This window comes from Culex pipiens, chromosome 1 (assembly GCF_016801865.2).
Source record: "Culex pipiens pallens isolate TS chromosome 1, TS_CPP_V2, whole genome shotgun sequence".
Classification (NCBI taxonomy): domain Eukaryota; kingdom Metazoa; phylum Arthropoda; class Insecta; order Diptera; family Culicidae; genus Culex; species Culex pipiens.
Window position 1 is genome coordinate 13,945,696 of NC_068937.1, and position 14,578 is coordinate 13,960,273.

Sequence of the window (14,578 nt, forward strand, 5' to 3'; positions counted from 1 at the left end):
TAACGTCTGGTGATGGTGCGACATTCTTAACGATAGAGTCTGATAAATGACATTCCTTACTTTTAACGTTTCTCTTGGAACAGTATTGTTTAGTTCTTATATTTCTATTCTGTTATTTTTCTATAATTCTTTGAACTTGTATTGTTTCTTTATAAACTATTATATTGAACTATTTTACAACGAAATAAACGCAGTATTAAACAAATTACTCTTTTGTGTTTTCTTTTGTTTGTCTTTATTGATGCAGAAAGTCCTTTATCAGACCTGTCCTTGAGTAGCACATCCCATTGATCCCAATAACATGAAAATTGTAGCCTTGAATCAAGACCGACGTTTCGGATTAACCAGAACTGGTCCAAGTGATAATTTTAACATTTTAAGCTGACTTAAAATTTGTTTTTCTCATAACTTAGACCCCACCATACAAGTTGTTTGAAATGACCCTTTGCTTTTTGGACATTTTCAGAAAAAATTGAGTCTTGGTCTGAAAATCCGTATTGACCGGAATTAGTCAAAATGGTCAGATAACTTGAAATTTTAAATCATAATCCAACAATTTAAAGCACATATTACAAGTTGTTTGAAATGTCACTTGCCAAATTTGACCATTTTGTCATATACAGTCCAAACTCGATTATCCGAAGGTTTGACGAAAAACTTTTTTAAATAAATATATTTTTATTGTCTTATTTTTAACATGAAATTCGAGTTCTGTGACCCTATTAAATTACAAAATGCATTTTTTAAATATTTTATCACGACCATTTTGGCCGCCATCATAGGTTTAGAATTTCGACGCTAATTCTAAATCCATGATGGCGGCCAAAATGGCCGTAATAAAATATTAACAAAAAAATGCATTTTGTAATTTAATAGGTTCTCAACCATTCAAATTTGACCAAAATAGGGTCGTAGAACTCGAATTTCATGTTAAAAATCTAGATTAAATTTTCAAAACAACCTATCCCTCATGGGTTTCCTATGCAGATAGGACCTTTTGAAAATTTAATCTAGAAATAAGATAAAAAGGATAAGGGATCAAGATATTCAAGCTCAAAAATCGAAAATAAGACAACTTTTTTTTTGTGTTCGATTATCCGAAATGAAATTTTTCCAAAGCTTTCGGATAATCGAGTCTGGACTGTATTATTTTTTACCTAATTCAACTGTCACTTATCGTATTTTTTATTAAAATAATTATATGAACATATCTATCAAGACCATACGAAAATTTTAGGTTAGTTTTTGATTTTTTTTTTATAAGACTTAAATAATAAATCTGGATTAATAGGTGCAAATTGTGCTATTCCTGATTTAAAAAAAAAAAACATAAGCTTAGAGTTTAAGAATGCACTTTTTAAAATATGTTTTCCAAAAAAAAATACAATTGTATTTTCCTTATTTATTTCCAGAAGCTTGTTTTTATATTTTTTTCCCAAACATTGAAATTTTTCTAAGATTTTCTTTTTGTTTGTCTCTTAAGTTTTGCTGAATTAAAAAAAAATCAGCTTTGGACATTTCAAAAAAAAATCTAAAATCAATAAATTTATTAATTTTGCCATAAATTAAAAAACAATAAATTCTTAAATGCCTAGACTAAAATTCTACGCTTTTTAAATTGTTTTATTCTGAAACAAGGGTCCTGATTTTCAGTTCAAAGATCAGAAATCACTCACTCATCACCGAATGAGTCTTTGCCGATTGGAGCAGGCAACCATTCGCGAGCGAACACTACCCGCTCTCTGCCAGCTGCTTGCTCAATCGCTTCACTCAGCGAAACGAATACTTCTTGAATTTCTTTTTCAACTCCGTACGTCAACCCGAGTCATACACGAATGTGCTCAGAGAGGAGAGAGCCAAAAAAATACCAGCGCGGTGCTCATTTGGCCTGCACACCACAGTTTGCCGTCAATTAGAATTTGGTATGGTGGAAATTGCTGCCAAATGTGTCTTTGATGTTGTGTAAACAACAAAATTGCAAAATATTATTGATATCATTGATTTTAAGCAATTTCTCAAATGATCAAAGCTAAGCCGATCGCAAAGTATTCTCAGTCAGCTTTGAGCGACTTAACGAAATCGGTCTCTCCGAACCATTCGCTGTACTACCCAATTTGAATGAGAGGGAGAGCAAAGAGAGAGTGTTTGGTAGCGATTGGTTTGGAAGTGACAAACGGTAGGAATACATCAGAGCAGTTTTTCGTCGCTCTAGATTTGTGCTCGCGAGTGACTGAGTCTTTTTGGAGCAATCAGGACCCTTGTTCTGAAATTCTGAAACCAAAGTTCTACAATTTTAAAATTCCTCAATTCTAAAGTTATTAAATTTGAAATTTCTTCAGATTCTAATATATTCAAATTCTAGTTGGTTTTTTAACTCTTCAACCTTTCAAAATGTTAATGTTAATGTTAATGTTAAAATTCTTTGCATCCTAACTATACAAAAAATCATACTCTTAAATTGTATAATTCCTAATTGTTAAAATTAAAAATCCCTTCATTTCAAGTTTTATGTATTTCAAATAGATTCCTAAATTATTAAACTTCTTAACTTTAATTCTAAAATTTGGAAATACACTAACTAAATTTTGTACATTTCTTGAATTCTTACATTCTAATACCAAAATACTAAAATATTTTTTTTTTAAATTCTCACATTCTAAAATAGATAAAATTTAAGATGCTTCGAATTCTAAAATTCTAATATCTATTCTAATTCATTTTTTTTTATTTCATTCCTCAAAACTCTTCAACCTTCCAATAAATATAAAATTCGTAAAATTTTAAACATGAACAAATTGATTCAAAAATTTAAAAATAATAGAACACTAAAATTCAAAATGTCTTGTACTCTACTATTCTTAAATACCTGGATCCTGAAACCAACATTCTTCGGAAATTCCCTTATTTTAAAACTGTTTTACTACGAAATTCTAACATTTTGAAATTCATTAAATAAATTTTTCCACTTCTTGAATTCTTACATTCTAAAATTCTAAAATTTTATTACATTCCTAAGTTGTTATATCTTGAAATTCTTCAAAGTCTAATATTCTTATATTAATTTTTTTTTAATTTCATCTCTCATAACTCTTTAAACTTCAAAAAAAGTATAAAATCCTTAAAATCTTAAGCTTTAAAAAAATCAGACTCAAAAATGTTAAAATAATAAAAAAACTAAAATTCAAATGTTTTAAATTCTACAATTCTCAAATCCTGAAAATCGAAATTCCTTTATTCAAAATTCTTAAATTTATTAAATTTTGTTTTTTTTTAATTCATTCCATTGAAAAGTTTCAACATTCCCAACAAAAAATTCTAAATATGTTAAGCTTAAACAAATTCTGATTCAAATATTTAAAATAGTCAAACACTAAAATTCAAAATGTCCTCAATTCTAAAATTCTTAAATACCTAAATCCTGCAAATCGAAATTCATTTACTTTAAAATTCTTAACATCTTTACTTTGAACTTTTCAAATAAATTCTTAAATTCGTAAAATCCCCTATTTTAAAACCTCCTCACTTTGAAATTCATAACATATATTTTTACACTTTTCGAATTCTTACATTCTCAAAATCTAAAACCAAAATTCTTTATTTTTAAACTCTTGGATTCCTACATTCTGAACTTGTTATATCTTAAAATTCTTCAAATTATAATATTCTTTAAAATTCTATTTTATAATTTCATTTCTCAAAACTATTCAAACTTCCCAAAAAGTAAAAAAGTATAAGTTTTAAAATTTAAAAATTGTAAAAAATCAAAATTCAAAATGTTTTAAATTATACAATTCTCTAAATCCAAATTCCTTTATTCAAAATTCTTAAATTGCACATTTCGAATAAATTCTAAAATTTAATATTAAAGCTTCTTCACTTCAAATTTCTTACATTTAAACCAGATTGCCACACTTCACGAATTCTTACAATTTAAAATCAAAATTCTAAAATTTCAAAATTCACACTCAACATTTAAAAATCGATAGTTTCAAATTATGAATCATTTTAATCCATAATTTTAAAGTAAATTTTTAATTATATGAAATTCCTATATTTTAAAACTCTTGAATATTTCCAAAATATATAGGGGCAGGGGGGCAGAATGGACCAGGGGGGGCAGAATGGGCCACCCTTGGTTTTGGGCTTTAGAATGGATTTAGACCAATTGTAAGGCAAGGGTCTTATAAAGGACGTCAAATAACTTCACCATACCGAGAACGACGTTTGAATTCATTGTATTTTTCGAATTATGAGTAAAAATGTAAATTTATTAGAAAAACCACGCAAATGTTGTTTATTTCTAGGTTTTTAAATAAGCTTTCTGAAAAGTTGGATTATTTGAAAAAGTTTGCTCAATGCTTATAACGATACTAGATGTTACTACCAAGGTATACAAACAACAACGGAACCTTGACATCATTTAGAGGCTTGGTGGTGGAAGTGTTAAATAAAAATCCACTTGGGGGCAGAATGGACCACTCTTTTTTTTCTGCCTTATAAAAACAATCAAAAATTATGAAATTTGGATTAAATGGATTATTTCACTCCTGGTAGCTTCACAAATATCGTTTAATGCAACATTAGTTGATTTTTTAGTTGTTTGGATGATTATTTGTAAAAATAGTGTCCTTTTTCAACATATTAACACTATTTTCAAAAATCTTTGTTTTGGTAAGTGACTATTTTTATTAAAGTGGTCTAACTTCATGGAAACTATGTTAGAAAGGTACCTTAAGTCATTTCTTATTTCCCTTCAACGTTGTATTAGACAAAATGGCTTGTTTTCTAAGGTGGCCCATTCTGCCCTGCAGGGTGGCCCATTCTGCCCCGCACCCTGGAAAAGTAGTCGAAAAAACATTTTTTTTAAAGTGGCTCAAAAATAGTTTTAAGCTAAAAAATTTCATCAACCAAGTATACAGCATTGAAGGGAACATCCCAAAGCATAAGCCTACTACACTGAATTCATAAGTTTTCATGTTTTTCTATGGTTTTGGCGCATTTTACTTAGGCGGGCCATTCTGCCCCCCTGCCCCTAATTTTAAAAAAAAAGTGGTATTAAAAATCCTTTCTGAATCAATTTAATTGAAAATGAATAAATAAACTTTCTACACATTTTGCAATAGAGTTTATCAATGAAAAATTTAATTTTTGGCAATTCTTATGTTCTTGCCCCCTTTTTTATAATTTTTTTTAACAAAACATGAAATAAAATGCATTGGCATAGTAAAAAATTACAAAAAATCAGTCGTAGGTCTTTGAAAAGCGATTTACATTGACCATATTGATTTACACTTTTAGTTCAAGTTTTTTATTTTCCTCTTCATGAACACGAGACATTTTGACTCCACAACAAATATTTTTAAGTGAGTATTTTTTTGAGCAATTTAGGGTGAATTCCGTAGAATTTACCAATTTTCACTATGCAAACAATTTATTTTGCTAATCTATTGAGTTAAATTTTGCTTGTTTACTTCCTTATTAGCAATTTATTGCTGATTTCAATTGAAAACGAATTTTATATTTAATCGACGTTTCTAAAGGTTAAATTACGAAACTTGGAATTGAAATCAAATCAAAGAGCTTAAAATGTCAAAATTACCATAAAGATAAATGTCAACCCTCCCTTTCCCCAGCTCAACGTCTCCAACACGGGCTCGCTGGGCAACGCCGCCACCTCCGGCAGTGCGAGCATCCGCCAGAACCGGTCGCCGTCTCTGGGCAGCAGCCGGACCATGGGCGGCGGCAGCATCAAGATACCTCACAGCTTTTCCATTCACACGTACACCCGGCCCACCGTGTGTCAGTACTGCAAGAAGCTGCTGCGCGGGCTGTTCAAGCAGGGCGTCCAGTGTCGGGACTGCCACTACAATGCGCACAAAAAGTGCGTCGAGCTGGTGCCGAAGGACTGTACCGGGGAGAACACGCAGCCGGTGGATCCGCACGGGACGGGCGGGGAACCGGTTATGGCTTATAAGGAGGATCCTGGGGATGAGAGTGATTTGGATGAAGGAGGAGGAGGTGGGGCGTTTTGTGGGAATAACAACAGTAGCAGTCACCATAACCGGAATGTGAATTTGCTGGATTTGGGGGGTGGTCCTCCACCGGTCAAGATCAACGGGATGATTTCGCCGATGCATCATGATGGGGTTGATTGTGGGGATCGGTTGGAGGTCATCTGCGAGCAGTCGCGCCAGTCGAGCAATTCTTCGTCCTCGCCGAGCGCCAACATTCCGCTGATGAGGATCGTCCAGTCGGTGAAGCACACGAAGAGACGGGACGGGCGCGCGATTAAGGAGGGCTGGCTGGTGCACTTTACGAACAAGGAAAAAACCGTCAAGCGGCACTACTGGCGGCTGGACTCGAAGGCCATCACGCTGTTTGTGTCGGATCAGGGCAGCAAGTACTACCGGGAGATTCCGTTGAACGAGATCTTGACGGTGGATCCGGCGCGGAACCTGCAGAGCGAGGTGCTGCACTGCTTCGAGATCCGGACTGCGAATGTGGACTACTTTGTCGGGCAGGACCCGCTGTATAACTTGAAGGAGGGTGAGTAGATTGTGGGATGATGCGTTGGGACTCAAATTGATGACTCTGTCTTTTCAGGCGATCCCATGCTGGCTCTTCCACCGCCGGACAGTGGAATCGGCGCGTACCTAGCCAAGAGCTGGGAAACGGCCATCAAGCAGGCCCTGATGCCGGTCACAAGCGGAACGCGGACGGAGTCCGCCAGCAGCGAACCCGAGGAGAAGGTCACCGACATGAGCCAACTGTACCAGATCTACCCGGACGAGGTGCTCGGTTCCGGCCAGTTTGGCATCGTGTACGGAGGAAACCACCGGAAAACGACGCGCGCCGTGGCGATCAAGGTGATTGACAAGTTGCGCTTCCCGACGAAGCAGGAGGCGCAGCTGAAGAACGAGGTCGCCATCCTGCAGAATCTGTCGCACGCCGGCGTGGTCAATCTGGAGCGGATGTTCGAGACGCCCGAGCGGATATTCGTCGTGATGGAGAAGCTCAAGGGGGACATGCTGGAGATGATTCTGTCGCACCAAAACGGGAGGCTTAACGAGCGGGTGACCAAGTTTTTGATCACGCAGGTGGGTTTGGCTTCACAAAATCACAATTTACTTACAACTTCGGTGTTTTTTCACAGTTTGAAATGCGTTCTTACCTTTTGTTATTGTTGATTCCGTTGCCATGACAGCTGTACACTCTTCCAGTGGAACACTCAACTTTCGTTAGTTTTTAGAATGCTACCCAAAATTGAGTTCGCCACTTTCTGTCACTTTTAAATGCAAACACTGAAAAAAATCGGCACTTGTTTTTGTTGACATTTTTCAACAAATTTCACAGATCCTCGTCGCCTTGAAGTACCTGCACAGCCGCAACATCGTGCACTGCGACCTGAAGCCGGAGAACGTGCTGCTCTCGTCGGACGCCGAGTTCCCGCAGGTTAAGCTGTGCGACTTTGGCTTCGCGCGGATCATCGGCGAGAAGTCGTTCCGGCGGTCGGTGGTCGGCACGCCGGCTTATCTTGGTAATTACTAAATTTATTGAAGTTTTCAGTATTTTTGAGACATTTATTTTGGAACAGCTCCGGAAGTGCTGCGCAACAAGGGCTACAACCGCTCGCTGGACATGTGGAGCGTCGGCGTCATCATCTACGTCAGCCTGAGCGGGACGTTCCCGTTCAACGAGGACGAGGACATCAACGACCAGATCCAGAACGCGGCCTTCATGTACCCACCGAACCCGTGGAAGGAGATTTCCTCCGATGGTGAGATTTTCTTGTTTCTTTCCAAAGAGTTTAATTCAAATGTCGGAATCGTTTCAGCGATCGATCTCATCAACAACCTTCTCCAGGTGAAGCAGCGCAAGCGCTTCACCGTGGACAAGAGCCTACTCCACTGCTGGCTGCAGGACCTGCAAACCTGGAACGACCTGCGCATTCTCGAGGCCCAGGTCGGTCTGCGCTACCTGACGCACGAATCGGACGACGCCCGGTGGGGAGCTTCCACGACGACGACCACGACGTCCTCCGCCACCCTCGTCGGTGGCGTCCCATGACCAGCGGGAGCCCACCAGCCGACGTTGTCGACCACGGAGGAGGCCGCCGGCGAAGCGGTCGGCAACTGCAGCAGCAACAACACCAGCAGCGGCAGCAATCAGGCCTCGCCCAAGCTGAACGATTTTCGCGGCAAGGCGTACAAGTGGGTCCGGGGGCGGCTGTGCCGGCTCATCAAGGCCTAGTAGGGTGGGTTACAAATACGGGGCTTCTTCTTTGTGAGTGAGATTTGAGCGGGCGACCTTTTTTTTGTCCCCCTTGGGAGAAATGGATTTAAGGTAATTTGTAGATTTTACAGTTCTAACAAAAAAAAACGTTGTAAAGTTACAGCAAAAATGATGTAACGATTTACGTATAAAATATTTAGCCAAGACAAACGATTACGCGCGTGAAATTAAGGTGTTGATCACGCGCAGTGTTTGAAAACAAAAACAAACTAAAGGAATTGATACAATTTGTAAAGCGATTAACAAACACAAATTAACTCACATTTACCTAAATATTACAGTAGAATGCAACCTGCAAAAAAACAACATTCTACGCGAAACTAAAACTCATTTTTGACGTAGACTTACGTCTTACTTTTTTTTACTTGCAAATAAACTTAAAATCGACGCGGTAGAAAGAGGGAAAGAGCACCTTTTTATTGAATGTGCTGATTGGGAAAATACTTACTAAACTATTTTTAAAACTGTAACAGCAACAAAAAATAACTATATTAAAAACTACTTTCTGTCGCGCTTTATTTGTGCGTGAATCTTGAAAAAAAAAAGATCTGACTATAATTAGCTACTTGTTTAAGTTTTATTTTGCCAATTGTTTAATACTCTAAATTCCGTGCAATTGAAAGAATCTTTCCAGCAAAAAACTCCAAACTCTTGTGGTGTTAAATGTTAGATTTTTATTCTGTGGAGAAAAGTGGTTCGCCGTACTAGATAGTGCTTCCGTTTTAATTATAACTATTAACAAAAAAAAAATCTGTAGTAAGGTTTCGAAAATTTCGATTGGAATATCACCAAACAAAAATATCCGCGATGAATCTGTATTAGTGTTGCTGTCCCAACTAAAAGGGGAAGCGAACAACCGAACAAACATTCCTTTGAAATCTGTTTTAATTTTACTTTATGTTTATGTAGTTTTATCGTTTCTTCTGTGACAATAAAGTCCCCTCCAATTTTTAAGTTGAAAGTTTTACTCTGTTGTTTTTGTTTTATGAATCATAGCTGTAGATTTTGCTCGGTGTAGCTTGTTTGCGTTTACGCGCTCGTCTAACTAACTTATTTTTGAGTTATTTTTATTCAAAATTTGCCAAAACTAATCCTGTTCAGAAATGAGTTTTAAAAGTTTCCTTTTCATTCGAAATTGGGTGAGTTTCCCTCATATTTTGTCCAAAATTAAGGAGGTATTACACTACATCAATCTTTGTTTTAAAACAAACACTTCGGAAATATTTTTTTCATAGTCCAAAAACAAATTTTTATTTTCTGCTTTTGCTTTAAGAAATAATAAATTTGAATATTTTGAAATTCAGACAATATTTTTTTTTATTTTGATTGTTTTAATGATTCGAAGTTTTTCAATATTGAGCACTCCAGATTTTAAAATTTTGGAGCATTAAAAGAAATAAAGAATTTAAAATTGTGTTCACTGGAAAACTTTAGACATTTGGAATTGACAGACTGTCAACTTGCCGAGGCGTTTTTTTAAACTTTATATTTACATACATTTTTTCTTCATATTTTCATATTTTTTTTGGCTTTTTTGAATTTTAATTTGAATCATAGAATTTCAGAAATTCAGCAATTTAGAATATCAGAATTTTCAAATTTTAGGATTTTTTTTCAAATTCTGAATTTTTATTTTTTTAATATTTGAATTTAGGAATTAAAAAATTTCGAAATTTTAGGATTCCAGAATATTAGAATTTTAAAGGTTTAGAATTTTAAAATCATAGAATTTTGAAATTTTAGAATTTTAAAATTTCAGAATTTTAGAATTTTATGAATCTTAGAATTTGAGAATTTTACAATTTTACAATTTTAGAATTCTAGAATTTTAGAATTTCATAACTTTATATTTTTTGAATTTTTGGATTTTTTAATTTAAGAATTCTAGAATTTTAGAATTTTAGAATCTTAGAATTTCAGAATTTTAGAATTTTAGAATTTTAGAATTTTAGAATTTTAGAATTTTAGAATTTTAGAATTTTAGAATTTTAGAATTTTAGAATTTTAGAATTTTAGAATTTTAGAATTTTAGAATTTTAGAATTTTAGAATTTTAGAATTTTAGAATTTTAGAATTTTAGAATTTTAGAATTTTAGAATTTTAGAATTTTAAAATTTTAGAATTTTAGAATTGTAGAATTTTAGAATTTTAGAATTTTAGAATTTTAGAATTTTAGAATTTCAGAATTTTAGAATTTTAGAATTTTAGAATTTTAGAATTTTAGAATTTAAAAATTTAAGAATTTAAGAATTTAGGAATTTAAGAATTTCAGAATTTCAGAATTTAAGAATTTAAGAATTTAAGAATTTAAGAATTTAAGAGCTTTAGAATTTTAGAATTTTAGAATTTTAGAATTTTAGAATTTTAGAATTTTAGAATTTTAGAATTTTAGAATTTTAGAATTTTAGAATTTTAGAATTTTAGAATTTTAGAATTTTAGAATTTTAGAATTTTAGAATTTTAGAATTTCAGAATTTTAGAATTTTAGAATTTTAGAATTTTAGAATTTTAGAATTTTAGAATTTTAGAATTTTAGAATTTTAGAAGTTTAGAATTTTAGAATTTTAGAATTTTAGAATTTTAGAATTTTAGAATTTTAGAATTTTAGAATTTTAGAATTTTAGAATTTTAGAATTTTAGAATTTTAGAATCTTGGAATCTTAGAATTATAGAATTTTAGAATTTTAGAATTTCAGAGTTTTAGAATTTCAGAATTTTAATGTTTCATAATTTCTGAATTTTTAATTTTAGAATTTTGAAATTTTAGGATTTTAGAATTTTTCAATTTTAAAATTTTAGGATTTTAAAATCATAGAATTTTGAAATTTCAAAATTAAAAAAAAATGAATTTTATGAATCTAGAATTTGAGAATTATAGATTCTGGAATTTTAGACTTTTATTATTTAAGAATTTCATAACTTTATAATTTTTGAATTTTTGGATTTTAGAATTTTGGAATTTTAGAATTTTAGATGTTTAGAATTTTAGAATTTAAAAATTCAAGAATTGCAGAATTTAGGAACTTAAAAAAATTATTAGAATTTAGGAATTTGAAATTTTTAGTTTCTTCATTAATTTAAAAAAGGATCAAAGAAACATTAGAATTTTTGATTTTTTTTTTAGAAATGAAAAATCTAATAATTTTTGAGTTGTGAAATTTCAAATTTGTGAATTTAGAAAAAATGAAATGTGTCAAATTCCGGATTTTATTTAATTTCTATCCGTAATTTTTTTTAGTTCTTAATTTTAAAGTTCAATTTAATATTTGAATTGTATGCATTTAGTTTAATATTTTTTATATTTTTTAAATGATTTTAATTTCTTAGACCATCGCTCTAAATAGTTTGATCGGCGAATTAAAAATAATCAATCTACTGAAAACTATCGCTATTAAATGCTTAAATTCAACTTCTGGAATCATTGTTTGAAACTTCCCTTTACTGCAACAGAAAAAAAATTATGCATTTAAAAAAAAATAAAACACGGACAAGTTTGTAAACAAAGTATTCCGCAGTAAGTTTGACGCAGTGTAATACCTTCTTTAGCGAAAAAAAAACTCATTCTTGAGTAGGTTCGTTTTTGACAAAGTCTGAATTAAATTAACACCAAAAATAAGTTATTTTCATTTGGGCGTGCACAGTTTCTACTCGTCGAACTTCAAAGTGCCTAAAATTGAAAGGATGTGTCAAATTTGAATTAAACTTATAACAAACAATGCTAAACTAAACTTTAGAAACCAGGTCAGGTGAGTAGCCAAGTGTTGGGAAGCGTGTTGCTTGTTGGGAAGCCTAAACTCAGTGTTTTTTGAGTTAGTTTCATCGAGCGTGTATTTTGACAGTTTGCGAAAAAGATACACGGTCATTCGAGGTTACCCGAATAAAATTTTAAAAATCAACGTGAAATCAAATCCAGAAAAAAACAATTTTACACGTAATTCCAAAACAAAGGTTTTTAAATTATTTTTGATGGTTTATTTGAGCGTGCATATGCAGTATTGTAAAAAGTACTCACTTTTTGACAGGTTAAGCATACGGTATGCCTCATTTTAATCGTTAGTTCTTTGATATTTTTTCTCAATATAATTTTCTTTTCTGGAAACTTATCTATTATAGAATTTTTCAAAAAAAAAAACGGCATAAATGCTACTGCTAAATTCATTTTAGAGAATTTTCTAAATTCTTACAAGCAACGCTTCCCCACTTGATCTACACTTGAAAATAACTAAACTAAACTAACAAAGTAACTAATCCTCCTAAAAAAATCTCACCCAGCACATATTATTCTCACCAGGCCAAAACAAGCTCTAACGTTCTGCTCCAACTAACAAAAACTAAACCGAAGAGTAGATTATGAACAAAATACAAAACAAATTATTGCTGCATTTAGCTAGCAAAAAATGTAGAAAGTAGAGTGATGCTTTTTCCCCCATTTTTTTGTTTCATCATGCAGCTTCCATCTTAAATATATTGTAATGCATTTGAAAAAAAAAGTTATTCATAAATAACCATCCCAATCCTCATGAAATCAAACAACATAAAACAAGTATTAAAAGTTAATCTCAAGTTTCGCTTGGCGCGAAGCAAACAACTGACTCTGATCCAACACAAACAATACAAATCACGCCAAATGTATACAATTTAAAAGAAAAAAGAAGACAAAATTACCGAATTTCCCCTTTTAAATTTTAAAGAAAGCTCAAACGAGGTTTTGAGGACCGGAAGAAGAAGAGAGAGACAAACGGATACAGGTTTGAAGTGTCAGTGTGAAGTATTTGATTGGACTTTTAGATGTTTTTCTACACGCTTTTCTTTCGAATCTCTCGTAGAGAAATTTATCATTTCAACCAGAAAAGTAAAACTAAAAAACTATATCGACTAAAGGAGACAACTCACTATCAACGAAAACAAATATTATACACAGCTCTAAAGTATCTTCCAAACTCATAGAAAGAACGGAATAGCCAAAACAAAATACAACACCCAAATCACACAAACTTTTTGTACTCAATTTTTAGAGCACCCAAGCCAAATACACTATTTAACTCTGAATATTAACCCCCGCAGCGCAGAGCGGCGAAAGAACGATGAAACGGAATCACAAAACAGGTACAAGCTCACTAAAACAACTAACTGCACAAATTTACTAGCGAAGTCAGGAAAACTTAAACTTCAACCAACTCACCTACGTAGTGTGTACTCTCTATCACAGCAAGACAATTATTTTAGAAAAATAACCCCCGAACGAAGGTCGAAACAGGAAGATCTTGATTTGAAAAAAAAAAACAATTTTTTTCGTTCTTTCAACAGAAAAAAACTAAATTTTCTTCAGTAATGTGAAGTCAACTAAAAAAAAAATTAAACATTTTGGAAAAAATAACTCTGAATTGTACGAAAATGTCGGTTGAATTAATTGATTACAGTGACGAAATAAATTTGAGAACGTTATTAACAGCAAGGGAAACGTGTTTTATTTGTTTAAAAACTAACCAAACATGATTGATCTGAGTTAGGTGTGTATTTTGACGTTTCTTTGCACGCTTATCAAAAATCACTGACATTATCTTTAAAAAGTAGCTTTTTTTAGACTTCAAACAACAATTTACACTTTTTTTGTTCTTGCTAACCCTAAACCTTTGTACGCATTTTTGCTATGACCAAAGAAGCCGTCTATACAATCTTCAATCAATTTTGCCAGCTGTCCATACAACAATCATAAACTGGTATCTTAGCAATTTCAGGTGAAAAAAATTGGACCAATGTGGATTGGTAAACAAGAGTCCATCTTGCTCATTATTTTTGTGAACATTCACTGACGTTTGCAGGATAGGCTGTGTGTTTACATTTTGTGTTTTGCAAAGTTGTAGAAACGATAAGAACGAAAACAAAAAAAAAGTTGTATCCAATATTTTTTTTAACATGAATGTAGGAGAAAAATGTAAGAATTTTAAGCAGAGAAATGAAATGTTCAATGAATTTGCACTTTTTTTATTTGAAAGTGTCATTTTCAACTTGTAACAGTAAAAAAATATATATAAATTTGCTTCAGTCGCTGAAAGAAAGAAATAAAACGGGTAAACGGTCTGGTACGCAGATGGAATGTGATGTATTTAAAAAAAATTATTCATTATTTTATTATATTTATTATTTTATTTTATTGAAAATTTTAAAATCTTATTTTTGCTTTTTAGGCTAAAGGCGGTTTAAAAAAACACCCCAAAAGAAACATGAAAATTGGGTGTGTATTTTTTTTTAAATCCACAAAAACAGGACTAACATTTTTTTAAAT

The 14,578-nt window shown here is 32.6% G+C and overlaps 1 protein-coding gene across 1 annotated transcript in view; it reads left to right on the top strand.

Annotated features, from left to right (window-relative positions):
- The window catches only part of LOC120416234 (serine/threonine-protein kinase D1), a 34,415-nt gene extending 25,156 nt beyond the window's left edge, over positions 1–9,259 (top strand). The window contains exons 5-9 of the mRNA XM_039577932.2: positions 5,634–6,546; positions 6,604–7,097; positions 7,354–7,537; positions 7,595–7,777; positions 7,835–9,259. Coding sequence (XP_039433866.1) covers positions 5,634–6,546; positions 6,604–7,097; positions 7,354–7,537; positions 7,595–7,777; positions 7,835–8,067 — 2,007 coding nt within the window. The 3' untranslated portion in view covers positions 8,068–9,259. The remainder of the gene's footprint in view (positions 1–5,633; positions 6,547–6,603; positions 7,098–7,353; positions 7,538–7,594; positions 7,778–7,834) is intronic.
- The last annotated feature ends 5,319 nt before the right edge of the window (positions 9,260–14,578 follow it).